At 35.5% G+C, this 27,870-nt stretch overlaps 1 protein-coding gene across 6 annotated transcripts; it reads right to left on the minus strand.

Annotated features, from left to right (window-relative positions):
• Nucleotides 1-27,379, minus strand: LOC120075732 (30S ribosomal protein S1, chloroplastic-like). 6 transcript variants are annotated; one of them, XM_039029371.1, is made up of 8 exons: nucleotides 26,979-27,379; nucleotides 26,085-26,357; nucleotides 25,809-25,889; nucleotides 25,304-25,585; nucleotides 25,114-25,224; nucleotides 24,093-24,179; nucleotides 16,416-16,513; nucleotides 1-235 (listed from the first exon to the last, which is right to left on the minus strand). In XM_039029371.1, exons 1-7 carry the CDS (start codon nucleotides 27,279-27,281, stop codon nucleotides 16,454-16,456), a joined length of 1,197 nt encoding a protein of 398 aa, XP_038885299.1. In that variant the 5' UTR covers nucleotides 27,282-27,379; the 3' UTR covers nucleotides 1-235; nucleotides 16,416-16,453. The 6 variants fall into 6 exon arrangements, with proteins under 6 accessions (XP_038885299.1, XP_038885298.1, XP_038885302.1 ...); XM_039029370.1 differs by lacking the exon at nucleotides 1-235 and adding an exon at nucleotides 4,417-4,581; XM_039029374.1 differs by lacking the exon at nucleotides 1-235 and adding an exon at nucleotides 4,417-4,602.
• Between the last annotated feature and the right edge of the window lie 491 nt (nucleotides 27,380-27,870).

A 27,870-nucleotide genomic window follows, 5' to 3' on the forward strand; every position in this document is an offset into this window, starting at 1 on the left:
GGCTATTCGTGGAGTAGGTTTTTGTAGAAGAAAACTCACTCTTCTTCCCATAATGATCTCTCTCAAGTTTTTCATAGAGAAAAGTTCTCTATGGAAAATCTCCTTAAAAACACCATTTCAATTCCCTTTTTCGTACTTTCAAAAGTTCGCACTAATCTGTTCCTTTCCAGAGAATAGCAAGGTATGGAGGTGTCTTGATACTTTTCCTGAGAAGTTCTATTGACATGATGATCAGCTGCAAAAAAAAAAATGAAGACTTCGAGACGATTTGAAGAAATGTTTTTTAAAGGTGAGTTCTTTTTCTCTGCAATTTATTTTAATGCTTAAACTGTAATTGCATTGTGAATGTAAATTTCTTCTGTTATGTATTCTAAACTTATAAAAAAATCGAAAGCAAAGGATCACTCGCTTCTATTACAGGATTCGATCCCTTCAGAAGATGAGATTATTTGGATTGTGGTCAAAAAAAGGAAAATTTTCGGTTAAAAGTGCTTATCAACTTGGGAGAAGCCTTTATAATCCTGATTCTATGTTTATCTCATAAATAATAGGTTGTTCGTATCAGGTGAAGGTCATGTGTGTTTTTCCTATCTAAAATTTGACATCAACGAGTACAATTAAAGGTTCTAAACTAGAGATAAGTTCTCTCTTTGGCCATTTAGATAGTTTGTTGAATCAATGGAATAGTGAAAGTAAAAGAAAATGATTAAAATGCCTTTATAAGCTACCTCAAAAGAAGGAAAATTTCACAAAATGACCCAAAGACCAAAAACTTTTCTACCAATGACCTTTTGCTCATGCAAAATTCAAAAATTACTTCCAGTTTTGAAAAGCCTTCAGACCAAAGTCTTCCATCTTCTTCCTTCAACAATTCAATGTGTCAATACAACACCAACATTTCACCAATGCATTTATCCCAACTAATATTCTACCAATAGCATTTAATAACATTGGTATGAACAGAATGGAAGGTCTCTCTCAATATTTACTTCCTGTTGAACTCCCCACGAAATTCTCACATTGTTCTTTCGGAGTGTTCTCTCAGAGTTTCAATCCAACATCTTTGTTGATCACTTTCATCCTCAGATTAAAAAACGGAGAGAATGTTATTCTACAATATTTCTTGTCCTAGATTGCTTTCATAATAAGTATCGTTTAGCATTAAATGAACGATCGTATAGTAATATATACACAATTGTTCATTGTAATATAAACGGTTGGTCATAAATTACTAGACGATTGTATATTAAGTTATGAACGATCGTATAGTAATTTATAAACGATCATGTAGTAATCTATAAACGATTGTTTACTTAGTATTGTATATGCGATCGTGTATAAATTTCTGAACGATCATTTATACAGTACTACACGAGTTTGGATCGTCAACAGCTTTATAACATACTACTCTGGGACCTAAATTAAATATCCAGATTTTTCTCCTTTGATTTGTATGGGTGCGAGTGGCTAGGAACTTCTAGAGAGAAAGGGGGCAGTTCCAGTGGTAAGATTGGGCAAGTGAACATAGTCGCACAGATATGGAAGTTGTTCTATCAGAGTTGCGCGCGATCACTTATCAATTACTATGCGATTTCTTAAACTTTTATGGGACATTGCTTAAGATTTGCTTATCCCATTGCAAATCAATGACACTACTTCACATCTTTGTACGATTTGGTAGGGATTAAGATAAGTATAGAAGAAAATATGTTTGAGGTCATATTAAAGGTCTGAAAGTCAAATGATATAATAATAGTCAGCGAATTAGTGAGTATGATGCACCAACGACTGAATATCGATCCGGATATGTTTGATATACACATCAAATGTTGTTACAATTTATTAGTCCTAACTCCCCCGATCGACATAATCGACGATGAAGACCTTAGCTTTTTTTTAGAAGACAATGGTGCATCCCGAATGCCGTTATTTGTATCAATTACACCTTGCAAAATTCATGCAGTACACATAGACAATATGTACCAGCATTGCAATCCAATCGATCAACCCATTTTAGATCAAAACATTACTTTCAAATTTGTAAATCCAATTCTACTAAATTAATAAATTCTATTCAAAATTCCACCATATTTAAAACTTCCATTAAAAGAAAGACACAACAAATACAATTTTTAAAAGAATTGAAAAACAATTAGATGACCCTTATATCCAAAATCAAATTAATCGCTTTAAAGAATTAATTGAAAAAGATATATGTACTTCTATTCCTAATGCCTTTTGGGATAGAAAGCAACACATTGTTAGTCTACCATATATAAAAAAAAATTCATGAATAAAAAATTCCTACAAAAGCAAGACGATGAATGTTGAATTGTTAAAACATTGCCATAAAAAAATTCAAGAACTTCTAAAGAAAGGACTTATACGACCTTGCAAATCCCCTTGGAGTTGTGTTGCTTTTTATATAAATAATCAAGCATAAATGAACGAGGAATACCTCGTCTTATAATCAATTACAAAACTTTAAATTCGGTTCTAGAATGGATACGTTATCCCATACCAAAAAAAAATATAATTAACCGAATACAAAATGCCTTAATCTTCTCAAAATTTGATATGAAATCTGGATTCTGGCAAATTCAAATTGATATATAAAACAACATTCAGTGTTCCATTTGGACAATACGGATGGAATGTAACGACATTACTAAAAAATGCTCCTTTTAAATTTCAAAATATTATGAATGACATTTTTAACCCATATCAAGAATTCACAATTATCTATATTGATGATGTTTTAATCTTTTCCCAATCCATAAAACAATATTTTAAACATTTAAAAATATTTTATAAAATAATTAAACAAAATTGTTTAGTTGTTTTTTTACCTAAAATAAAATTGTTTCAACAAAAGAAATAAGGTTATTAGGATACGATATTTTTCAAGGAAAAATAAAACTAATTAAAAAATCAATAGATTTTGCTAACAAATTTCCAGATAAATCACCAATAAAAATCAATTACAAGATTCTTAGGTTGCTTAAATTATATATTAAGACAAACATGTGAACCTCCATATCAAAGACTCAGAAAAAACCCCTCCATGGTCATCAACGTATGCATAATTAAAAATATCAAAGGTCTAGTCAAGAGTCTTCCATGCTTATCTATCATCAATCCACATGCATCACTTATTGTAAAACATATCATATATAGGATATGAAGGCATTCTCAAAGAGTCCATCAATGGTAACGAACAACTAGTTAAATATCATTTGGGTATCTAACTAGGATCTCAAAAAAATTATTCAACCATCAAAAAAGAGATTTTATCAATCGTTTTATGTACCAACAAATTCTAAAGTGATTTATTGAACAAAAGTTTTTTAATACGTGTTGATTGCAATGCAATTACAAATGTTTTTTTACAATACTTTCTTGTTTTGACTTCAAAATTGAAGTTATAAAAGAAAGTACAAACTTCATTCCTGATTACCTCACTAGAGAATTTCTTCAAGGCAAGTCTAAACAAAAGAGTGAAAGAGAGAAAGAAAAGAAAGAATGAATTCTACTTGCAAGAAAGAAGAAAAACATGATTGTGATCAAGAACAACAACAACGATCAACGCCTCCACAAACTAAAGCCTCGTATTCTTAAGTGTTTCAATTTCTCAAAGGAGAATCATCACCAGTAATGGAGGATCGGAAATGGAAAAATCCTTAAAGCAATACCGTTATCAAATAAATTTCAAATTTTGGAATCTTTCATCGTTTCAAGGTCTTCTGCCTTGACAATCCACTCTTTCCCTATCAAAACCGAGGAGTATTCCACTCCTCCAACCACTTACATCCAAGTCATTACAAACTCAAACTCTCAAAATTTGGAAGTTATACCCTCAAACAAAACTTTTAATTATCAACCATCTTCATCTACTTCTTAACATAATAAAACCCAGACTTCATATATTACAACTCTTGAGCCAGAATTCGTAACTCTATGCTTGAAACAATTCAAAAAACATTTCCGTCAAATTTCCATTTTATTCCAAATCATCTACAAAAAACTCGTTTATTCTATAAATTTATTCTTGTTAATACCGACTCAATTGAAATCACTCATGATAAAAACAAAGACGACCCTAATAAAATTGTCTTTTCAAAAGTTAGAATTCTTCGTGTTCTAACTCCAACCAAATTAAATCAAAGTATTTATATCGAAAAAAGATTATGTCGTCAATTTTTTCCACAAACTTATTCATACATCAATTAACAAATGTTTGGTACAATATGTTTTGATTAAACAATTTTAATCATTTTTTGTTTATAATGTTTGACAAAACACGTATTATTCAAAATTTTTCATTATAGTTTAATGATTGGTGGGATATATTTGGCCTTAATGAGACTATTCTACCATACCCAATTCTTGAAAGTTTTAAATACTTTTCAAATAATATTTTCTCAAATTTTTTTAATTAACTCTATGTTTTTCAAATTACTCAGTTACAGAATCAAATCACATCTCCCGCCTTTCTCGATAAGAATCAAGTGGTAGGATAAATTCAATATAGTTGTTGCTTCAAAAAATGGTTTTCCATCTGTCCCCACAACATGAAGTCACCTACAAAAAAAATCAACAATTCTTGACTCAAAAATCAAGACTGATGACTGCATTGACATAAATATCAAATGAAGAACTCAATATTATCCTTCAACAAATTTTGTCTCAATCCACTACCAACCAAGAAGAAAATACATCCAACATTCAAGAAGAGGAGGATGACAACGAATTTGCAAATTTTATGCAGCACATCCACACGCCAATTTAATCCACCGATCCAAATCCATAGACAACAAAATCCAACAAGAGAAAATGTTGTACGCGTGTAAAATTTAAGTTTCAATGTATTGTACAAATGTTTAGCTTTTAGACTTTAGTGTCATCTTATGTAAAAATATGTCCTATAACGTGTCTAGCTAATATAATGCATGATAAGCTTCCTATCTCTATATAAAGAAGGCTTAGTATGAATCTAGGAATATAAGTTTTTCTTCCGAGTCTCTTGAGTCTTGGCCTTGAGAGAAAAAGAGAACTTGTATTATGTGAAATAAAATAAAGAGTTCTTCATTTCTCCAACAAAATTGAAGTAGTTCCTAGTATTTTAATATTTCCAATAACTACTTTATTTACATCAAATTTTCTTTACCAAATTTTATAATTTCAACAACTTCTTTAGTTTTCTTTTATTATCTTTCGATTTGTCAAAAGTTTTCATCATCATTAAAACACATCTATTATATTAAACTATTGTTTCCAATATATTCATCATTCTTCATAATTTTACATTCCATACCATCATCTCTCAAAATATTCTTTATAATTTTCCATTTCATACAATCATCATTTCATTTCTCTCTTTGTCACGTGTCAAGCATGCATGCTTCCACCAATTCCATCTATTTCATCTACTTCATGCTACATGTACCAATTCAAAATGTCTTCATGCTACATGCACCAACCTTAATGGTATTAGAGCATTAGTAATATTTATGAATTATGGCTCAAGAGTGGTAAGATATAAACATTTTGGATTGGACACATGATGTGACATTTTGAATTAGACACGTGATGTGCATGTAGCTGATGTAGATGGAGTTGATGGAAGCATGCATGCTTGACACGTGACAAAGAGAGAAATGAAATGAAATGATGATTGTATGGAATGAAAAATTATGAAGAATATTTGGAGAGATATGATGATTGTATGGAATGAAAAATTATGAAGAATGATGAAGAATGATGAATATATTGGTATTGATGAAACAATAATTTAATATAATAGATGTGTTTGAAATGATGATGAAAACTTTTGGCAAATCGAAAGATAATAAAAGAAGACTAAAGAAGTTGAAATTATAAAATTTGATGTAAATAAAGTAGTTATTGGAAATATTAAAATACTAGGAACTTCCTTGAATTTTGTTGGAGAAATGAAGAACTCTGTATTTTATTTCAAGAGAGTTCTCTTTTTCTCAAGGCCAAGACTCAAAATATTCGGAAGAAAAACTTTTATCTCTAGATTCATACTAAGCCTCCTTTATATAAAGATAGGAAGCTTACCATGCATTATATTAGCTAGATACGTTATTTCCATAAGGACAAAAGTCTAAAAGCCAAACATTTATACAATACATTGAAACTTAAGTTTGACACACATACAACATTTTGTCTTCAGTTCGATTTTTTCGTCTATGGATTTGGATCAGTGGATTAAGTTGTTGTGTGGATGTGATGCATAAAATTTGCAAATTTATTGTCATCCTCTTCTTCTTGAATGTTGGATGTATTTTCTTCTTGGTTGGTATTGAGACGGAATTTGTTGAAGGATAATATTGAGTTCTTCTTTATTTGATACTTGTGGTATTGCAACCATCATCAATCTTGATTTTTTAGTCAAGAATTGTTGATTTTTTTGTAGGTTTGACTTCATGTTGTGGGGATAGATAGAGAACCATTTTTTGTAACTGAGTTAATTCAAGCAAAAGATTCATGCTAGATGAAAATAATTTGAAAAAAATGTAGAGTTAAGTTGAAAAAGTTTGAGAAAATATTATTTGAAAAGTATTTAAAACTTTTAAGAATTGGGTATGGTAGGATAGCCTCATTAAAGCTAATGCCAAAAATATCCCACCAATCATTAAACTATAATGAAAATTTTTGCATACATGTTTTGTCAAACATTATAAACCAAGAATGATTAAAATTGTTTAATCAAAACATATTGTACTAAGCATTTCGATAATCGATGTATGAATAAGTTTGTGGAGAACACTGACGACAAAATCTTTTTTCGGTATAAATACTTTGATTCCATTTGGTTAGAATTAGAACATGAAGAATTCTAACTTCTGAAAATGCAATTTTATTAGGGTCGTCTTTGTTTTTATTATGAATGATTTCAATTGAGTCGGTATCAACAAGAATATATTCATAGAATAAACAATTTTTTTTGTAAATGATTTAGAATAAATGAAAATTTGATGGAAATATTTTTTGAATTGTTTCAAGCATAGAGTTACCTACTATGGTAAGAAGTGGATGAAGATGGTCGATATTTAGAGAGTTTGAGTTTGTAATGGCTTGGATGTAAGAGGTTGGAGAAGTGGATGACTCCTTGGTTTTGATAGAGGAAGAGTTGATTGTCAAGGCAGAAGGCCTTGAAGGGATGGAAGATCCCAAAATTTGAAATTTATTTGATAACGGTATTGCTTGAGAATTTTTCCATTTTCGATCCTCCATTACTGGTGATAATTCTCCTTTGAGAAATTGAAACACTTGAGAGTACGAAGCTTTAGTTTGTAGAGGTATTGATCGTTGTTATTCTTCTTGATCATGATCATGTTTTTCTTCTTTCTTTTATTTCTCTCTTACTTCTCTTTTAGTCTTGTCTTGAAGAAATTCTCTAATGAGGTAATCAGGAAGGGAGATTTTACTTCTTTTTATAGCTTCAATTTTGAAGTCAAAACAAGAAAGTATTGCTTGTCATCTGGCAAAAATTTTAACATCATTTTGTAAAACATCTGTAGTTGCTTTGCAATCAACACATATTAATCATTGGGAATTTATGATAGCACGAAAGAGATGTTGAAGGACATTTTTGTAAAAGAAGAATATAGAGTGTCACTCACAACCCATACGTAATCATCAATCCAAAATATGAACTATTTGGTTTGACTGCACACTTTATTGATAAAGATTGGAAATTACATAAGAGAATTCTTAATTTCGCCCAAATTGAAAATCATAGAGGGGAGACGATAGGAAAAGAGGTTGAGAAATGTCTAAAACAGTGGGGTATTGAAAAGATTATGATATTGACAGTTGATAATGCTTCGTCAAATGATACTGCCATTGCTTATTTGAAGAAGCATTTTAAGCATGGATTGGTGTTAGATGGTGAGTTCTTGCATGTTCGATGTTGTGCACATATATTGAACTTAATCGTATGCGATGGCCTAAAAGATATTAAGGATTCATTGGTTCGAATTCGAGACGCTGTGAGGTTTGTTAGATCTTCTCCTGCTAGACTTTCACATTTAAGAAGTGTATCAAAGAGGAGAACATAGATAGTAAAAGTATGTTGTGTCTTGATGTTCCAACTAGATGGAATTCTACTTATTTGATGCTTAAGGTCGTTGTAAAATTTGAAAAGACATTTGAGAGGTTAGAAGACTATGACACAGTCTACATGAATGAGGAGGAAAAACCAACCACCAGAGATTGGAAAATTGCGAGAATATTTACCAAATTCTTGTCAGTGTTCTATGAAGTAACTGTTAGGCTTCAGGGTCTTTGTATGTTACTTCCAATACAGTCTTCCATGAGATTAGTATTTTTCAGAATTGCATAAAAAAAATATTCAAGTGCAACTGGTCCTAATGATGTGCTTTTGCAAGAAATGACAACGAAAATGCAAGAAAAGTTTGATAATTATTGGGGAAAAAAAGATGGAACAAATTTATTCTTGTATGTTGCCTTCGTTTTGGACCCTCGTTATAAGATGAAATTTCTTTTGCATTGTCTAAATCAATTTTTTGATATTGATGTGGCAAAAATCGTAGGAAGTTTGAAAGCACTGTTCAATGAATACAATTTGTCACTATCAGTTGCTAATAAGGGTCAATCTCCATGTACCATTAAAAGTTCTCCATTTAGAACTACAAGTGCAAGTGCTTCAAAGATTTTCTATTTTGATTTTGAAGATTTGGATGAAGATGATTCGTAAAGTGTGGTTTCAGAAGTTGATATTTACTTACTGGAGCCTCGTGTTAAACGTGAGGATAACTTTGATATCTTAGATTGGTGGAAGGGGAATTCTTCTAGATATAAGATTCTTAGCAAAATTGCACGAGATCTTTTAACAGTTCCGGTATCCACAGTTGCATCTGAGTCCGCATTCAACACTAGTGGGAGAGTAATTGATCCTTTTCGTACCTCATTATCTCCAACCACTGTTGAGTCACTTGTATGTGCATAAAACTGGTTACGTTCTGAACAAATTAGCATTGGTTTACAACAATACTTGGAGGAAATTGAAGATGAAGAGGAAGGTTCGTATATTCTAAACATATTTATATATATATATTTTAACATATTTATTCATATATTTATTATATTAACTACTAACAAGTTTATGATTAGTTTCTTAGTCTTCATAACGGGATTGAACGGAGCGGCAAATACAAAAAACAAGGAGAATGAGAATCATGATTGACAAGCGAACAAATTTGTTTGTATTGATTGAACTTTTGGAATTCAACACTAATGTTTAGCTTGTTATTTGCTTTTATGTGACTTAAACTTTGAAGGTAGTTGTTTGAAATTTGTGTATTGTGTACTTTGGAGAATTTTTTAGTTTTTAACTTTTTATTCTAACCATTTGGATTGATATGTTTTTTGTGTATTGTATACTTTGGAGAACTTTTTAGTTTTTAACTTTTAATTTTAGTCATTTGGATTTATATGTTTTTATGAGTTATTATGGATTGATATTAAAAAAATTTGTGTATTGTGTACTTTGGAGAACTTTTTAGTTTTTAACTTTTTATTACAGCCATTTGGATTGATATGTTTTTATGAGTTATTGTGGATTGATATTTAAGAAATTTGTGCATTGTGTACTTTGGACATATTCTTATTGTGGATTACTGGATTGATATTTAAATTATGTTTAGAGTATAAAAAAAAAGAGAATAAAAGAAGGAAAATAAAAAAAGAGAATATACAGATTTCAAAAAAAGGAACAAGGAAAATAAAAGACAATTTAAATTATGATATTTAAATTATGTGAAAATTTTGTAAAATAAAAAAAGAGAATATACAGATTTCAAAACAAAGAAGAAAAATAAAAGGCAAGAGAGAGTGGAAGAAAGAAGGAAAATAAAAGGAGGAAGAAACAAAAAAAAAAAAGTTTAAAAATAGGCAAAAAAAAAAAAACATGAAACCGATTCATGAAACTGAATCGAAGCGAATAGAACCGGTTCGATTTGATTTGATTCGGTTCGAACCGCACAAACGATGCGGTTCGGTTTCATGTATAAATAAAATCGGTTCGATTCAGTTTGGCCTCCAAACCGAACCGACCCGAACCGATTCCACCCTATGTGATACCTAAAGATGGGTATGTGATACGATACCTAAAAGCAAAGTAAACCATGGGTATGTGATGTCCTAGTTTATTATTATATTTCCCTGTAAAACTCAAAAACTCAATGTACTCATATCTATGTTACCACTAGAGTTTTAGTCCAAGTGGAAGTTTGTTGGGTTTTATGTCCTAAAACTCGTGGTTTGTACACAATCAACTCATTCTGTAAATTGTTATTGAATATATGAATTGTTTATTTAGTTTTGGAAATAAATCCAATAAACTAAAAAGATTCATAACTATTACATGAATACTTGAACTTTATATGGAGACATAAGAGTGGATTCAAGTAAATAGTCAAAATGATCTATAATATACGAATAAGGTTGGGTGTTTTATTCTAGTAACACTATCGGATGCGACCTACTCTGTAGTTATTACAAGGAGTTGTAAAGTACTACAAACGAAGTGATCCCAATTTGTTCATATGGTGACATGAGGAATGAAGGCGTCCTATGCAATGAGTTTGCATAAGATCGGACCAAGAATAAGTCACAAGTCACTCTTACTTTATAACGTTGTTTACTGTTTAAGACTGACTATTTCATAACGATAACCTAGGTAACTTAACCTCAATCCTAAGCGAACTATGAACTCCTCTGTTTATTCGAGATTATCCTTAAATTTGCATAGATGAAGGTTGGCTCAACAGCGCCGGCTCAATAAGCCTCTCATTTCAGGGGTAAGACTGGGTAGATAACTGGGGACAAAAGGTACTAAATGGAATTCACTCCTTGCCACACCCTCTCCCAAATCTTATCCCTCCCCAAGACCCAAAAGAGGATGTGAAGACAGCCAACACCAACCTTTTATGGCATCAGTTATCCGACTTCTGTTAGCTTGACAGTTGTCTTTAAGACTTAGTAATGAACGTAAATACTTAGGCATGTTATTTTATATGTTTCTAACTATTAACTTTCAATTACTATAATCCAAGTCTCATCCGGTGAGATAGAATTAATTCAGACCTTTGGTGGCTTCCCTAACCAATCTATGTCCGTAACCTAGGAGGGGAAAGGAAACAAAACATAGAAAACGTGAGCTATAAGCCAATGAGTGGTGCCTTTGTACAAAATCAAGTTTAATTCCAGAAATGCTTTATTTGAACATACAGTTCTAGAAACGGATGCAAAACATATAATAATTGTAACCTTCCCAACCTGTCAGCTAGATATTCTTGGCAAGATTATGTGATCCTAGTCCCCCGGTATTCTCCACGAATAACCCGAACTGTCCGATATGGAAACAATCTTAGTACCCTGATAACCCGCCGAATGTGCACATGTCGACATTCTCTGTTAGACATGTTTGGGTACGCTGACAATCCCAGCCAGATACCCTGGCAATCCAGTCAGGCGACCCCAAAGTATGTTAACAATATCCCGATACAAATCCAGTCCCCAATACAACCAACCATGCAATATACTAATATTACAATAACAAATCTCAACGAACTATCCTTCCTAATCATGTCAATATTTCAAATATAACCTATATATATTCACATATATACATAGAAATCAATAAAACATAACCACTTACAGTTTCTCCTGTAAGATTTCCTTTCGGTTGTTTCGTATCTAGCTCCTTGGATTCTTTCTTCTTCAAGAATTTCAATTTAATTCATTATTTCTTCAATAACTCAATTTATTCATAATTAATCTTAAAAACCATAATAGCCAGCTTACCCACTTAAAATAACCCACAGATAGGCTGAGCTACTAAAAAATAGCTTCTTTAGAGGTTAGTTCGACACTTGGGAGGCGTTGGGCAGCAGAGGGATGCGTCGATGCGCACAAATGGGTAGAGAGGGATGCTCTAGTCGATCGTTCCCTGCACAGACAGCCGTGGGCTCCTGGGCGTGCGTCTAGCCGACCGGGTGAGAGATGCGGCGTGCGTCTGCCTGGTGATACGTCCTGCGAAGTGCGCACGCGGGGTGGACTGGAACGCACGACAAAGCTACTGCTGACAGCCTAAGCCTGCCACTGTTCACCTTCAACGCAGGTTTTCACCCTCTTTCAACGCCCACCCGTAGTTGCAACCCGATATTCCTCACCACACTATTCTCCAAATCTTCTTGCTCTGCTTTCACTCCAATAGCCCGAGTGAATTGTGAGAGCTCCTTGCCCCAAGCCCCTCTATTTATAGGCGTCCAAAATCTCCCCCAACGCGACACCTCCTACTTGGCTGCATGGCCAGTCGTCTCCTTCTCCTGTGGCCAACGCATCCCCTTGCCACAACACCCCTGAATTGTCTCATTTTCCCTTAGCCAGCATACAAGTCCTTTCTTGCATGTATCCTCAGCCGTCCACTTCATTTGCATCAGCTCTCTGATTTCTCTAACTCGCCACATGTCCAGACAAGTTGATTCTTCCGACTTATCCTCCACGTTCTACCTCATCTACACATCACTCCCTCTAACTTGGTCGTGTGCTTGCCTGGCCATGTGGCTCCAGTCTTATTTGCCCATAGCCTATTATTAATGCACCATTTAGACAATACTAATTCCCAAAATATCGCAAGTCCTCTCTTGGACGCAGATCTTTCTTTATCCAGCTTATTTTCTGGCATATGCGTTCTATCCTTAAGTCCTTTCCATCCATGGCGCCTGCCCAAGCCCGTTCTAGGCGCCCATATGTCCTCGAGTATCCTTGGCGCACAATGTATTACCAACGCATACTAATCCTTGGGTCAAGCTAGGTCTTAGTTCGACGCCCCATGTATAGCTTACCATCGCCTAGCCTCTGCAAATGCATCCCCTACGACTAACGCCAGTATGTCCTTGTTGCTTATCAACGTCCTTAGTCTCTTGTTCAAGACCAACGCACACTGACCCCACAAGTCTTATGTACCACCAGCCTTAACAACGCAAAGACATTTCACTATGCATCCACCATGGCTTGTCCTGTCGACTAGCTTATCATCTAGCTCTTCCGCTTTTCGCCTAATTCATCGTCTAGCAATGTTGCTGCTCATCCTCCTACACATAGTTCATCGCATAGCATCTGCGCCTATCACATAGTACAATAGCCCACCGCACAGCTCTTGCTCATCATGCAGATCTCGCTGACGCCCATCGTCTAGCACAGCACGACTATCGTCTAACGCATCACAACTATCGTTTAGTGCATCACAGCTATCGTCTAGCATCATCGCCCAGCGTCATCGTCTAGAGCTGATATCGATCGTGAAATGCCAACGCCTCATCACTTAATGCTATCGCCCATTGCATAGCGCTATCGTTTGATGCGACTTTCCTCATCGTCTACCATATCGCTTAGCGCCGCACAATGCTACACGATCGTCTACCTCGTGTAGTGCCACTCATTTGCTACACGATCGTCTAGCGCGCACAACTCCAATGCCCAGCGCCCATGTTCGCACACACTTGAGGCTACCGCATGCTTTGCTAACTTCTCAAGACCTTGGTTGTTGCATGCTTGCCCACGCATAGCCTTTCCTCTTGGCCACACTTTGGCTTCCCTAAATGCCCAAATAACCTCTCAAAGGAGCATGGCCAACACATGGCACAACACCAGCATAAAGCCAACGCATTGACAAATCCCTGGTCATCTTTTTCTAACTTCCAACGCATAGGTTATACTTAGCCAAAATTTTACTAGTTAAGGCTTGTCTCAAAGCTATTAAACAATTTATTTAAACATTTAGACGTTTACTAGTTTAGGGATAGTAAAGATTTGGTTGACTTCCTGGCCTTAAATTCAAATTTTTTGTTGATGGATAAAATAGATAATCGTAGTGAAATGAAAGGATGTCAATTCTCCCCTATGACTTGAAGACACAGATGATGAAACTACAGAAGTCGTTGTAGAACAACGCGTATCTCATTCAATCCTGCTAGTTGCTCATTACCATCCACTAAAGGACCACAACGTCACTCTAAATGATCACAATCCATATAATCTAGTCTAGATGATCTCTCATTACCAACAACTGAAGTACCGCTCAATTCTGTATCACCATAATTCATTGAATTCAATCTTACTAGATTAGTGCGGTCGTTGTCTAGTGATAATATTGATGGTACAATGTTGATAGACAATGGAATATCATCCTCTACCCGACAAATCTCACATGATTCCTCGTATTGTCTATCCACAGTCGTATCATCATATCTCACATGTCTGAATCTCATTCTAATATTTTCATCATGATTTGATTTTAGCATTAATAACTGAAGTCTACTAAACTCTTCTTGAAAAAGAAGAAAACGAACATCATCATCATTCCTTATGTATTATGAAGGGACTTCGTATTCAAGCTTATATTTAACTCTCATTATAAGATTAAACTGAACTGACATTTATAACCCTATAAATGTAAGATTTAAGTTCTTCATACTTCAATGTATCAAGCAAAATGATTTCTGTTAACTCACCTCCAACATACGAATTTTCATTCTCATCCCAATCACTTCTATATTGAATATGTAGACATTTTTCTATCATCCTACAAAGCAATAGAACATTTGTCATTAAGTTAGTGTACTTCTCTCTCACTCTCGTTCACTCTCTCTCACTCTCGCTTTATCTCTAGTTTTGCTCCTATCTTCGATTTAATCTCTCAAAACTCTAAACCCTAATGATCTCTCGCTCTTACTCTACCGCTCTCGCTCTCTCCCAATAAAAAATTTCGTAATGCTCAAGTCCTACCTTTCCAGAAATAATACAACAAAAATAATGAAACAGACACCTAAATAATGAAACACCATTTTGGAAAACCTATTCCATTCTGAAAAAGCCTCATCTTGGAAATCCTCATTCGAAATCACTGTTGAAATGGAGTTTGGAGTTTAGAGTTTAAAGAAATCTACTATTATGTTAACATCAAACCAGGGAATTTAAAGTGAGGACGAGATTGTTTGACCAGCCGAGAGCGAGACTTATAACGTGGGGCACTTGTGAAGACAATTTACATAATCAGGTATTGCGATAATGTCAACAGGGGGTCACCTGACATTATTTTCAAAAAATGGATTATTTGACATTTTAGCCCAAAAAATTGGTCATCCGTACAAATTTCTCAAGTGAAAGAGGTGCGGACATTTACGTAGTTGGGTATGACAATGATGTCAGCAGAGGATCAATTGACATTATTTTCAAAAAATTGGTCATTTGACATTTTGGGTTCAAAAAATGGGTGATCCATACAAATTTCCCTAATATAATGGCTAAATTGAATAAATTTCAAAGTATAAAGATCAAAATGGCACTTTTGATATGAAAATGTACTAAATACTATACAAGCTCTTTATAATAGTTATATATTTCTTTTAATGCTCCTTAAATCTTTTATAACATGTAATAAATGGTATTTCAATTAAAAAAAATTAATAAACAATGAACATAACTATTATTTATTTTTATGCTTCTTATAAATTTATTACAATTATATGTTATAAATGTTATTTCAATTATAAAAAAGCCAATAAACAATAAACAACTATCATTGTTTTTAAAGAGACAGAAAGTAAATATTTATCAAATATATTTAAGGAAGGATTTCACCTCCTCTTACCCTTTTAATGGTTTTATTAATAGCTTTATCTTCAAAAAAAAGAAAGGAAAAAAGCTATTATTTTACATAGTAATTTGGCTCGTTTACCAGTCACAAAGCCAATGAATAAGATATCAATTACCATCTCAATAGTCCATCATTCGATCCTCTATCCTAGAATAGTCTAACTTCAATATACATATATATATTGAAGATGAATCAATTTAAATTTCAATTTCATCCCTCGACTTTCAACATTATTCTATAATTTTGGTCCCTGAACTTCTATAAGGTCAAGATAGTTCCAAACTTTTTTTCCAAAAAACAATTTTCAACCCTAAATTTTAAGAATATCTACCTACGTTAAAAAAGAAAATAATAATAATAATAATTTTGGTCTTTGATGTTATTTTGTTGTCAACTATTTGGATAATGCAACATCGAATACCCCTATATATTGAAGATAAATTGTCTAACTTCAATATACATATATATATTGAAGATGAATCAATTTCAATTTCAATTTCATCCTTCGACTTTCAACATTATTCTATAATTTTGGTCCCTGAACTTCTATAAGGTCAAGATAGTTCCAAACTTTTTTCCAAAAAAATAATTTTCAACCCTAAATTTTAAAAATATCTACCTACGTTAAAAAAGAAAATAATAATAATAATTTTGGTCTTTGATGTTATTTTGTTGTCAACTATTTAGATACAACATCGAATACCTGTATTAACGTGTAGCCATCCACGACTAAGCTGAAGCTCAAGCCAACTCTGGTGTAATTGGACTCAATATTCCATCACTACTCAAATTTAATCTGCCCTGAATGTTTATGAAAACAGGTCAAAGGTTAAAGTTCCAATTCAATATAATGCAGTCATGAGAAAATATTGTTGGTATAAGTAAACACTAAACATAACTAGATTGCAATATCAGTGAAGAAATTACAATATACTAGTCAAGAGCTCCAAATGTCCCATGGTAGAAACTCACCAAAATGACTCATCCCTAAGATGCCAAACAACTTTTTATGTATCACAAACGAAAGGGTGAAAAGGAGCATTACAGTGGGCAATGTAGGAGGACAACAATTTGGTTATTTTTGTTGTGGGGACCAGCCAAGAGGTTTATGAAGGGCTTTGGGGGCATCCTTCGTCAATGAAGCACAAACACAAATACGAATATGACGATACATCAATTTTAAAAAAACTAGAATATGGATATGTTGGGGATACTTTTTATATAAAAAAAAAAATCAAAGAATATATAGAAATTTAATATAAAGATACTAAAAGTAATCCACTTTAAACATAAAATGTGAAGTTAATACAATATAAACACTGAAATATGATACAAAAGGTAATATCAAAGCAAAGGTTGGTGACATACTGGAGTAGGATCAATCGAAGAAGAAGATTAGAGGGAGGAGTACAAAGTACAAAGATAAACTAAGAACTTATTGGTTGAATTGTTGATAATCAAGTGGGTTACTTTTGCGTGACTTTATAGGGACCCAGGCTTGAAGATAAAGATTACATGATTCTAGAGTTTGGTTTTTTATATTTTTTTTTTTCTTTTAGTTTTGGGATGGGACAATATGCTTTTCAAATAGCTTGCTTAAGTCTGGAAGGGGGCACACAAATCCAATATTAAAAAAAAGAAAATAGATACACCAAATCGCGTATCATATATATATCTAGGAAGTATCTGAGAATATCAATATTTGACATGTATCCAATATTGATTTTCTACCTCACATGAAGTATTTGTGCTTCATAGTTCTTTAGGAACCTGTTTCACCTACACACAGACGAGTCCCACAACAACCAACAAGGGAACAAGAACCACAGAATTATTTATATATATTCTTCAGGAAAAGAAGAGTATCCAGCTTACAGATTGAAGATCACAGATAATCAAGGACAGCAGTACAATAAGGAAATAATTGCAGGAAAAAGGAAAAGGACACTCGGCCAATTAGAGAGGGTTGTAACTCTCCTCTTTATATAGCCAAAGAGAGGTCCCTTATTCTAACTAACTCTCACGTCCCACTATCTCTGCAGGTATAATATTAGGTAATTTCCCAAGTTTGCCCCTCCTCTGGTAAGTATGAATTATAGGAGGCCTAACAATACCCCCTTCCTCTAGATGCACCTTGTCCTCAAGGAGAAGTGTAGAAAACTATTCTTTCATTTGATGGACCGGATCCATGTTGCCTCGCTTTCAAGTAAATTTTCCATTTTACTAAACATTCATTTTATGTGAGTTCTCTATTCCAACGGACTCCCAGTATTGTTTCTAGCACAATCGGTAACTCGAATTCCTTTGTTAGCACTAAGGGGTGGTGTTGTACATGCGTCTGACTTCCTACTTCCTTCTTTAGCTGAGATACATGAAAAACGTTGTGTATGTTGGCCTCATCGGACCAACTCCAACTTATACGCTACTTCCCCAATTCGCTCAAGAATTTTGTGGGGCCCGTAAAACCAGGGGGAGAGTTGGAGTTTTTCACATCTTTTCTTTGCCAAAGAACGTTTTCTATATGGTCTGAGCTTCAGAAATACCTCTTCCCCAATTTGAAAGATTACTTCCCACCTTTTCATATCAACTTCCTTTTCCATTCGACTCTGAGCTATCACTAAGTATTTCTTCAGGGCCCTGAGGGCTGCATCTCTTGCCACTAGTTTTTGCTCGACAAGATTGTTGGAAGTCTTGTTTTCTCTATAGGATATGAGAGGTGGGGGCGCACGCCCAAAAACTGCCTAATAGGGTGTTGTTTTGGTGGAAGCATGAAAAGTTGTGTTATACCAAAGCTCGGCCCAAGGTATCCAAGTGCTCCACCTAGTGGGTTGCTCATTGCAAAAACAACGTAACAACGTAAGTACGTTTCCAAACATCTGTTACCCTCTTTGTTTGTCCATCTGTTTGGGGGTAAAATGTCGTGCTTCCTCTACAGAACCGTCCCCATCCTGGTGAACAATTCCTTCCAAAAGTTGTTGAGGAAAATCTTGTCTCGATTTGTTGTTATGGTCTTTGGAATTCCATGGTGTCTCACCACTTCATGTAAACAAGTCTGCTACTTCCTTAGCTGAAAAAAGGTGCTTGAGGCAGACGAAATGAGCATACTTAAGCAATCTACCACCACCATTATAGCGTTAAAACTACTCGACTTGGGCAATCGTTCCACAAAATCCATCGTTAAATCATCCCAAATTTGGTAAGGAATGGGAAGAGGTTGTAGCAATCCGACTGGAGTAGTGGCCTCTATTTTATTGTGTTGGCATGTCACACATTGCTCTACATAATTCTTAACGTCAGACTTCATCCCTTGCCAGAACAGCTCTCCAGACATTCACTTGTATGTGCGAAGGAAACTGGAATGTCGCCCTAAAACCGAGTCATGAAAAGTGTGGAGTAATGAGGGAATTAGTGAAGATGATTTTGAGAGTACTAGTCTTCCCTTATAAAATAACTTCCCCTTCCTCGATTGATAATGGGGTACTCCGTCCGGATTAGCCTCCAAGGGCTTAACAATCTGTTGTAGTTCCTTGTCCTCTTCAATCTCCTTCATGATTGTCTCCACTTCTACTAAGGCAAGAGAAGACAATACCAATAACTCGACATCTAGGGGAAAACGCGATAAGGCATCTACTGCTTTCTTTTGCAACCCAGGCTGGTAGAGGATATCAAAGTCATAGCCCATAAGCTTAGTTAGCCAACACTGGAATTGAGGTTGCACTTCATGTTGCTATAATAAGAATTTCAACGCCTTCTGGTCAGATATCACTATAAATTTGTTTCCCAATAAGTAGTGTCTCCATTACTGAACCAAAAGTACCACAGCCATCAATTCCGTTTCATAGATGGACTTCCCTTGAGTTCATTCTGATAAGTGTTGGCTAAAGAATGCGATAGGTTGATCATTTTGTGATAAAACTGCTCCTAAACCAAACCTCGAGGCATATGTCTCTATTACAAAGGGTTGAGAAAAGTCTGGCAATGCTAACATTGGGATTGTTGCCATGGTCGTCTTCAACTCTTCGAAGGCCATTGAGGCTGACTCATCCCATTTAAATGCGTTTTTCTGCAGCAGCTTAGTCAGTGGTACGGTTGTCTCTCCATACCCTTTTACAAAGCGTCTTGTAGTAACCGGTTAATCTCAGAAATCCCCGTAATTCAATCACGTTCTTAGGCCGAGGCTACTGTAACATCACCATAATTTTCTCATCGTCCGCCTCCACCCCGTGCTGTGATATCCAATGTCCCAAAAACTGGATGCGATATTGACAGAATACACACTTCTTTTTATTCGCAAATAAGTGATTATCCCTCAATATGTTGAAAACTACTACTAAGTGTAATTCGTGGGTGGTGATATCAGGCTTGTAAAATAAAATGTCATCGAAGAATACCAGAACAAACCGACAGAGGAACAATCTAAAAATATGATTCATAAGAGACTGAAATGTTGCAGGGGCATTCGTTAATCCGAAAGGCATGACTAGGAACTCATAGTGTCCTTCATGGGTACAGAAAGTTGTTTTCTCGACATCTTCTGGCCTTATTCTGATCTGATGGTAACCTAATCGGAGGTCCAACTTCGAGTATACTACCGAGCCATGCAATTCTTCAATAACCAGGATGGGAAACTTATCTGCTACGATCACTTGATTAAGTTCCCGGTAATTAATACAGAACCTCCAAATCTATCTTTTTTCGTACAAATAACACTGGGCTTGAATAGGGGCTTCGACTCGGCCTTATGATGTCTGTTTGTAACATTTCCTCAACCAACTTCTCGATTTCTTCCTTTTGGGCATGCCCATACTTATATGGTCTTACGTTGACCGGAGCTTGTCCGTCTTTAATCACAATCTGATGGTCGACTATGCACCTAGGGGGGAGGTCCTTCAGGACACCAAATACATCCTCGCTTTCAGCTAGGAGCGCTTGAATCATCACTGGAAGGGTCTCCCTACTGTCAGCTACTGACCCTTGAACCATCTCAGCCTCTCCTTCAATCTCTGTGTTCTTAAACTCGATCAAGAATCCCTGGTCATCATCTTCCCAAATCTTGGACAGAGCTTTCAAAGCCACTTCTGATGTAGTGAGCGATGGATCTCCTTGGAGAGTCACTTGTTTTCCATCCACCGCGAATGACATTGTGAGGGATGGCCAGTTCACCCCCAGAATCCCATTGTAAACAACCACTGCATTCTGAATACCACGTCCATCTTTCCCCGATTAATTGAGAGAAAATCGGTTGTCACTACAAATTTTGGCAGATTCAACACCACTGCCTTGTAGACTTTTGTCCCTCTCAACGAAGCTCCATTCCCTATAACCACTCCGTATTTAATTGAGAGAAAATCGGTTGTCACTACAAATTTTGGCAGATTCAACACCACTGCCTTGTAGACTTTTGTCCCTCTCAACGAAGCTCCATTCCCTATAACCACTCCGTATTTAGTTGTTCCCGTTCGAGGAATCTTCAGTTCTGTCACAATCCGTTGACGGATGAAATTGTGGATGGCCCCACAATCGATAAGAACAACTACCTCCCTTACTCCAATTGTTCCTTTAATTTCATCGTCCCTTGTTTCAAAAACCCAAGCATCGACCTCAAAGAGATTTCACCTTCTTCCACGACCTCAAAAGTGTTTAACTCTGGGAGAATTTCATCCTTCGTTGTCTCCTCCTCATCCTCGTCAGATTCATCATGGGTGATGAATAGCATCAACTCCCGATTCTCCTTCACCTTGCACCGATGACCCGGAGCGTATTTAACGTTGCAATAGAAGCATAGTCCCTTCTCCAACCGTTCTCGATATTCTCCGTCCGTCAAACGCTTCATCGGAGGATCCCTCTTCCCAAAATTCCCCTTAATAGGTATCGATACCTGACGTGTGGTTCCAACGCCTTGGAATTACCCTTACTCAATGAACTGATTTTAACTCCCGATTGGGCCTCTCCCGATTGGGCCCCGCCTCACCCAACTCCTTCATGGCCAACTTGATGGCTAAGTTGCGGTCACTCACCAATTGGGCCTCCCTCATGCAGGCCTCCAGGCCCACTGGACGACGACTAATTACCTCCGCCTGCAGCTCCGATCCCAACCCATTTAGAAAGTTGTCTTTCAACACGTCCTCTGCCATGTCCGGCAATGGCGCAGAGTATTTGACAAATTTCTTCACGTAATCGGCATAGGAACCTTCTTGTTTGATACTCAGTAGGCGCACGCCCAAGCTTCCCTTTGCAGTGTGTCGAAAACTCTCAAACATCTTCTTCGACTCTTCCCACGACCCGATCGGTTTCCTCCTGTGGCTCCAACAAAACCAATCCACCTCATCTGGTGCAAAACTTATCATGACCACCTTCACCTTCTCTACGTTGCTTGGCTCGTGTATCTCAAAGAAGTGCTCAGCCCGGTAGACCCACGATTTTGGATTTTCTCCGGTGAACACTACCATCTCCAGCCGTTTATACTTTCCTTTGTCATTGACAGTCCCTTGGGCGGCAATTGAGTCCCCTACATCCACCTTCCCTTTTGACTTCGTGTGCAACTCCTCAACTACTTCAGATTCTTCGTTCTTTCTCGCCTTGCTAATGTCATGGACTTCTTCGACCAGTTTCTCAAAGCTTTTGCAAAGGTCGATGATCAACCCCTTGATTTCGGCTATTTCCTTCTCGTTCACCTCCAACCTTCCCTCCAACTGTCTTTGCGCCATTTGCCTCGTTCGTCCCAGGATGTTAATGGCTCTTATACCAATTTGTTAGGAACCTACTTCACCTACACACAGACAAGTCCCACAACAACCAACAAAGGAACAAGAACCACAAAATTATTTATATATATTCTTCAGGAAAAGAAGAGTATCCAGCTTACAGATTGAAGATCACAGATACTCAAGGACAGTAGTACAATAAGGAAATAATTGTAGGAAAAAGGAAAAGGATACTCAGCCAATTCGAGAGGGTTGTAACTCTCCTCTTAGAGCCTTGCTCTATTTCTTACCCAAAAAGATGCCCCCCACTATCTCTGCAGGTATAATATTAGGTGATTTACCAAGTTTGCCCCTCCTCTAGTACGTATGAATTATAGGAGGCCTAACATAGTCCATCGCTTTTAATGAAGTTTTTTGGGTTGGGAAGCTTGAAAGGAGGGAATGGCGCTCTCGAATCGGCCAGCAGGATTCCATGCTATTTCTTTTATCTTTCGTGTTCTGTTTTTTCTTATCAATTCCAAAACTATTGGTCTGTCATTTCCATATTATCTTATATCAAAGATCACAGGGAGGATCCCCTGTACTTGTAGGGTTTTTCTGAGTGCAGAGTATATTAGTACCTTACTTATTCATAATACCCCATACTAATATCATATTATACTAATCTTACCCATATACTCCTAACTAGTACTCTCACCACCAGATAGATAGGGGGCAAAATTCAATATTTGGATAAACACTATTAACTGTATGGCATAACATTTTATACCAATTGAGAAGTTTTATTTTTGCTCAGTTATAAACACTTTTATTTAGTTTGAAAATTATGCTAAATACACCTTAGGAATCCTCATGAATAGCAGAACTAAAAAGACATAAAGAGTATCCAACTACACAAAATCATATACATTAGGGCCAGGGCCTATAAATATTTCATTATCAGTGATAATATTACTACCCGTTCAATAGTCTACATCATTTTCTTTCCATTAGACACCAAAAAAAAAATAACAATAATAATAATGCAGAGATGTATATTATTGATCAGGTTAATAAAGAGAGTTCAACAGCGTATTGTTTTGGAATAACTTATGAAAATAATGGTTTTAAGTAAAATCACTTTTTCTATAAGTACTTTTAGAAGATCTATCAATTTAGAGTGATTTTAGACGAGCAGAACTGTTAAAACATCTACAGTATTTGGTCATAAATATACAACATTTTTTTTAAGAAGAAAACATTGATTTTAAAACATTTCTTTTTAGAAACACTTGGAGAGATGATTATCAATACCAAAATATGACTTTAAAGTGATTAACGGAAAGTCACTCCAATGTAGTAAGAAAAAAAATAGCCTATTAGTGATTAGCAGTGTCAGTTTCAAATGTAGTGCAATCAAACAAATTTGTTATAAAAAGGTGTTTAAACTAAAAAGTATGTCAACCTGCTAAAACCATCATATAAACGACATCCCTCAATCATGCATCCAGCACTAATAAGCTAACAAAATAATTAGACTTCTATAACTGGGTTACTGGCAACTGATGTACCCTTCCACATTACAATTCAGATATCCAGCACGTAAATTTTAGTTTAATTCCTCTCCCCCACAACCCTTTTTCTTCATTCCAAGGGTAAAGTTAAAAAATCTCAAGGATAAAATGGCTGTAAAATACCTCAGGCTGAAAACTAAGCAAGTCTGCACGTGCCAATGCCTCTGCTTGAGCTAACCTTTGCCTAAATCTATGTGCCATTTCCTCAGCCTGTCAATAGAAACAAAGCCACATATACAAATTTACTCCTTGCTATTTTTTCTTCCTCCATTTTTTTTTTCCAAATTTTTTGGTTGATAGGAAATTAGCAAATGAACTGCATAATAGAAAAGCAAAATAAAATAGAAAAAAGAAAGTTATTCCCAAGTGCGCTCCAGTAGAAACAACCAGAAATTCCAAGATCTCATTTTATTGTCCAAATATCTACTATTAGTTTTTAGGAAAAATGTCAATTTATACCCCTAAACTTTGAGATTTGTATCAATTTAAACCCTAAACTAATAATTGTATCAATTTAAATTCTGAACTCTGAGAGTTGTATCAATTTAAACCCCAAACTAATATCTGTATCAATTTAAATCTTGAACTTTCATAATTGTATCAATTTAAACCCTCTATTATGTTTTATTTGGATACACTTATGAAAATTGAGGGTTTAAATTGATACATTTATGAAACTTCAGGATCTAAATTGATACAAATATTAGTTTAAGGTTTAAATTGATACAACCCCCAAAGTTTAAGGGTATAAATTGATATTTGCCCTTATTTTTAAATAGATTCCCAAACCTTCCTCCATATGACTCCATGTTTTGCTTTCAACATTCATGAAACAACCTCCACAACTCTGAAAGAGAAAGTCTGATATAGTGATGGCTTTAAAATGACGAAAACAAGAACAAAGAAAATGCTACAAAACGTGAAGGAGAACTAGAAGCATTAGTCTCAATAGACTCCATCCTAGCAAGCCGTTAGATCCTGGCAATGTTCAAAGTTGCACTCTAAATAGAGACATTCATCTTAATAGAAACATAGTATCTGAAATACAATAAATGCATTTGTTGGGCAATACGAGGAGGAACAAAAAAGAGAAGCATCCATACAAATGACAGGAAAAGACCACTCCAGCTAGCAAAGAGAATACCTTCTCAAAAACAAGCCCTGGATTGCAAATCATGTCCCCAGTATTAGGCTCCAGCTTCTTGGTAGAAAGACGAATATGGCCTTTTTCATGATTAATGTTCAATATCATGACCTATGCCAAAGGAATTCACTGTAGGTATCATGAATGTAAGAGCCCAATAACCAAGCACTTGAAGGTCGTTGAAAATTACCTTGAGAATGTCTCCAGGCTTAAGAACTGCTGCAATATCTAGTATGCGATCATGACTTATCTCACTGATGTGAAGAAGACCATGGACTCCACCAATGTCAACAAAGGCACCAAACTTTACAAGTCTTAGAACTGTTCCAGTGACCACTGTTCCAATTGCAAGCTGTGCCTTGCTGTCAGCCATGATCTTACGGTTACTGAGGACAATCCTCGTTTCTTCCTCATTAACCACCAGAAATTTCAGAGGAAGCTCCTTGTTGATAAGCTCTTCAGCAGTTGATATCTGAAATAATTGCACCAAACAAAAAAAAACGATAAAAGAGGTATAATGTAAATTAGCAGTACATAATTAACATCAAGAAGACTACAAGAATACTAATGATTCAAAGATATTGACATCAGTATTCCTGAGACCAGAATGGAAAGGAATTCACACAGAGAAGAAAGAAGGGTATTTCTTTAGTACTGATCAAGATGAAAGTCCTCAAAGGGCTTATAGAAAATACCATTAATATCTCTGAGTAGGGAACAAATCCTTTTAGGCCTTCCACAACTACCAAAACTCCCCCATTGTTCGCACCAACCACCTGAATATTTTATCAGAAAATGGCTACATATGAACAAATCAGAAAGAAAAAGAGACCTAGGACACGTTTGGGAGTGATTTTAGAATAAACATTTTTTAATGGTTGCTTTAAAGTGATGTTGGCCCCTCTCAAACGTGCCCATGGGGTATTAAGGGGGCAAATAAAAGAATGGAAAATTGGTGTGGAAATGCCCACCTTACCCTTGACAATGACATCCTCTGCTTGAAGCTGTCTGCATCTTTCCCAAGCAAGTTCATATTGGATGGACCTCAAGCTCAAAGTCAAGCTATCATCTTCGTTCTCACCTATAATAACAAACTCCTCTCTAAAACCAGGATATATTCCTGCTTCTTCTACACGTTTTATTCTATGAATGCAAGCCTCCGGCAAGGGCAAATATGCAGGTGACTTGGCAGCAATCTCCACTAGTGCTCCATTAGCTTCTGTATAGACCACAGTACCTTTCACCTATAAACACACACTGTTCAAATTTCAACCCCATTTGCTTCAAATGAAAAGGCAACATTTCACCTTGATATTCTAGATAACATTACAGCTTGGAACATAAAATTAAAGACTATCAAATAAGATTCAACTTGAAATTTCAAAAGTTGCATTTAATAGGTCTTTCAACATCCAATTTTATGTCTAATAGGTCTCCTATCAGTAGCTCCGAACGTTTAAAGCTGATGTGATATGCTGATTATATTATTCAAAAATTATGTAATAGGTTAATTTGGGGCGTTTAATGGCATTAGTGGTGAATTGATCAAGTTATAGGGACACAAAATTGAAACTTCATTAGCTTTAATTAGAAACTGTTTAGAATCCAAAGAATAGATAAACACATCCACAAAAGTTCAGCAATCAAACTTACAATTGAGGCCTATCAAATATTAAAATACTTCTATTTCATATCTATGAAGTATCTCCCACCCCACACCTTAACTATAATACCTTTTCAAAAGAAAAAAATTCCCAATTCCAATAAGTAATCACAACATCCTTTCTCACTATAACATTTATCTAAAAAAACATAAAAAGATCAAAACACCAAAAAAAAAAAAAAGAGAGAGAAGGGGAAAAAACCTTGGCTCCCAACTGAGGATCGAAGTAGTATTTCTCAAGAGACGCAAGGAAGTCTTGGAGAGTGAAGGAGACACCTTCCATGGGAGCATTACGGCAGCGATCGGCCGCATCGTTGAAGGTCTGTTTGAGCTTGAAACGCTCTGTGGTCTGAGGAGTGGGAATAGGGCCCGATATTACTGCAGCCACAACAGGGAATGAACGGACCACCATGTTTTGCATATGGCTCGGACGAAGTGGCTTAGATAAACACGAGGAGATTGAAAACCGAGGCTCACATCTCAGACCTGTGCATTGCTGAGCCATCAATGGCGTCTTCGTCTTCCTTCCGCGGCGTTTCCCAGGCTCCACTATAGGGTTGCTAATGGACCCACTTTGTTTAGATATTGAAAGTGTCGACCCAAATTTCACCACCAAATGCGCTTTTAACATACATTTTGAAAGTAAAATGTATAATTTTTTTTTTCTTTTTCTTTAGAAAAAATATTCCTTTCTTTCTAATTTCTATTTTATCCCTAAATTTTAAAATGCTACATATTTTCTACCACATTTATACCTGTTAAAAGGTAACCCATCAATGATAATGTAGAAAATGAGTCCCAATTGATTACTTTTATTGTTGTTTACCTACTCTTCGTAATTGTAATGAGATGTAGGGTCCACCTTGAAATTTGTAATTAAATCATGTAATTTAATTGAGGAATGATGATGCTCAATCTATTGTGGTTAAAAATTATGTGGGACTTATTACCTTTATCGTTACCAGATATTGTTATTATGAATTTGCCACATTTATTGTTACCTTTACCTTTACCATTACGGTTACTATTATTATTACCTCGTTAAGGTCAAGCAGTAACGATAGTAATAACGATAATAGTAAAATGTGACAGAT

This window comes from Benincasa hispida, chromosome 4, assembly GCF_009727055.1.
Source record: "Benincasa hispida cultivar B227 chromosome 4, ASM972705v1, whole genome shotgun sequence".
NCBI classification, from domain to species: Eukaryota; Viridiplantae; Streptophyta; class Magnoliopsida; order Cucurbitales; family Cucurbitaceae; genus Benincasa; species Benincasa hispida.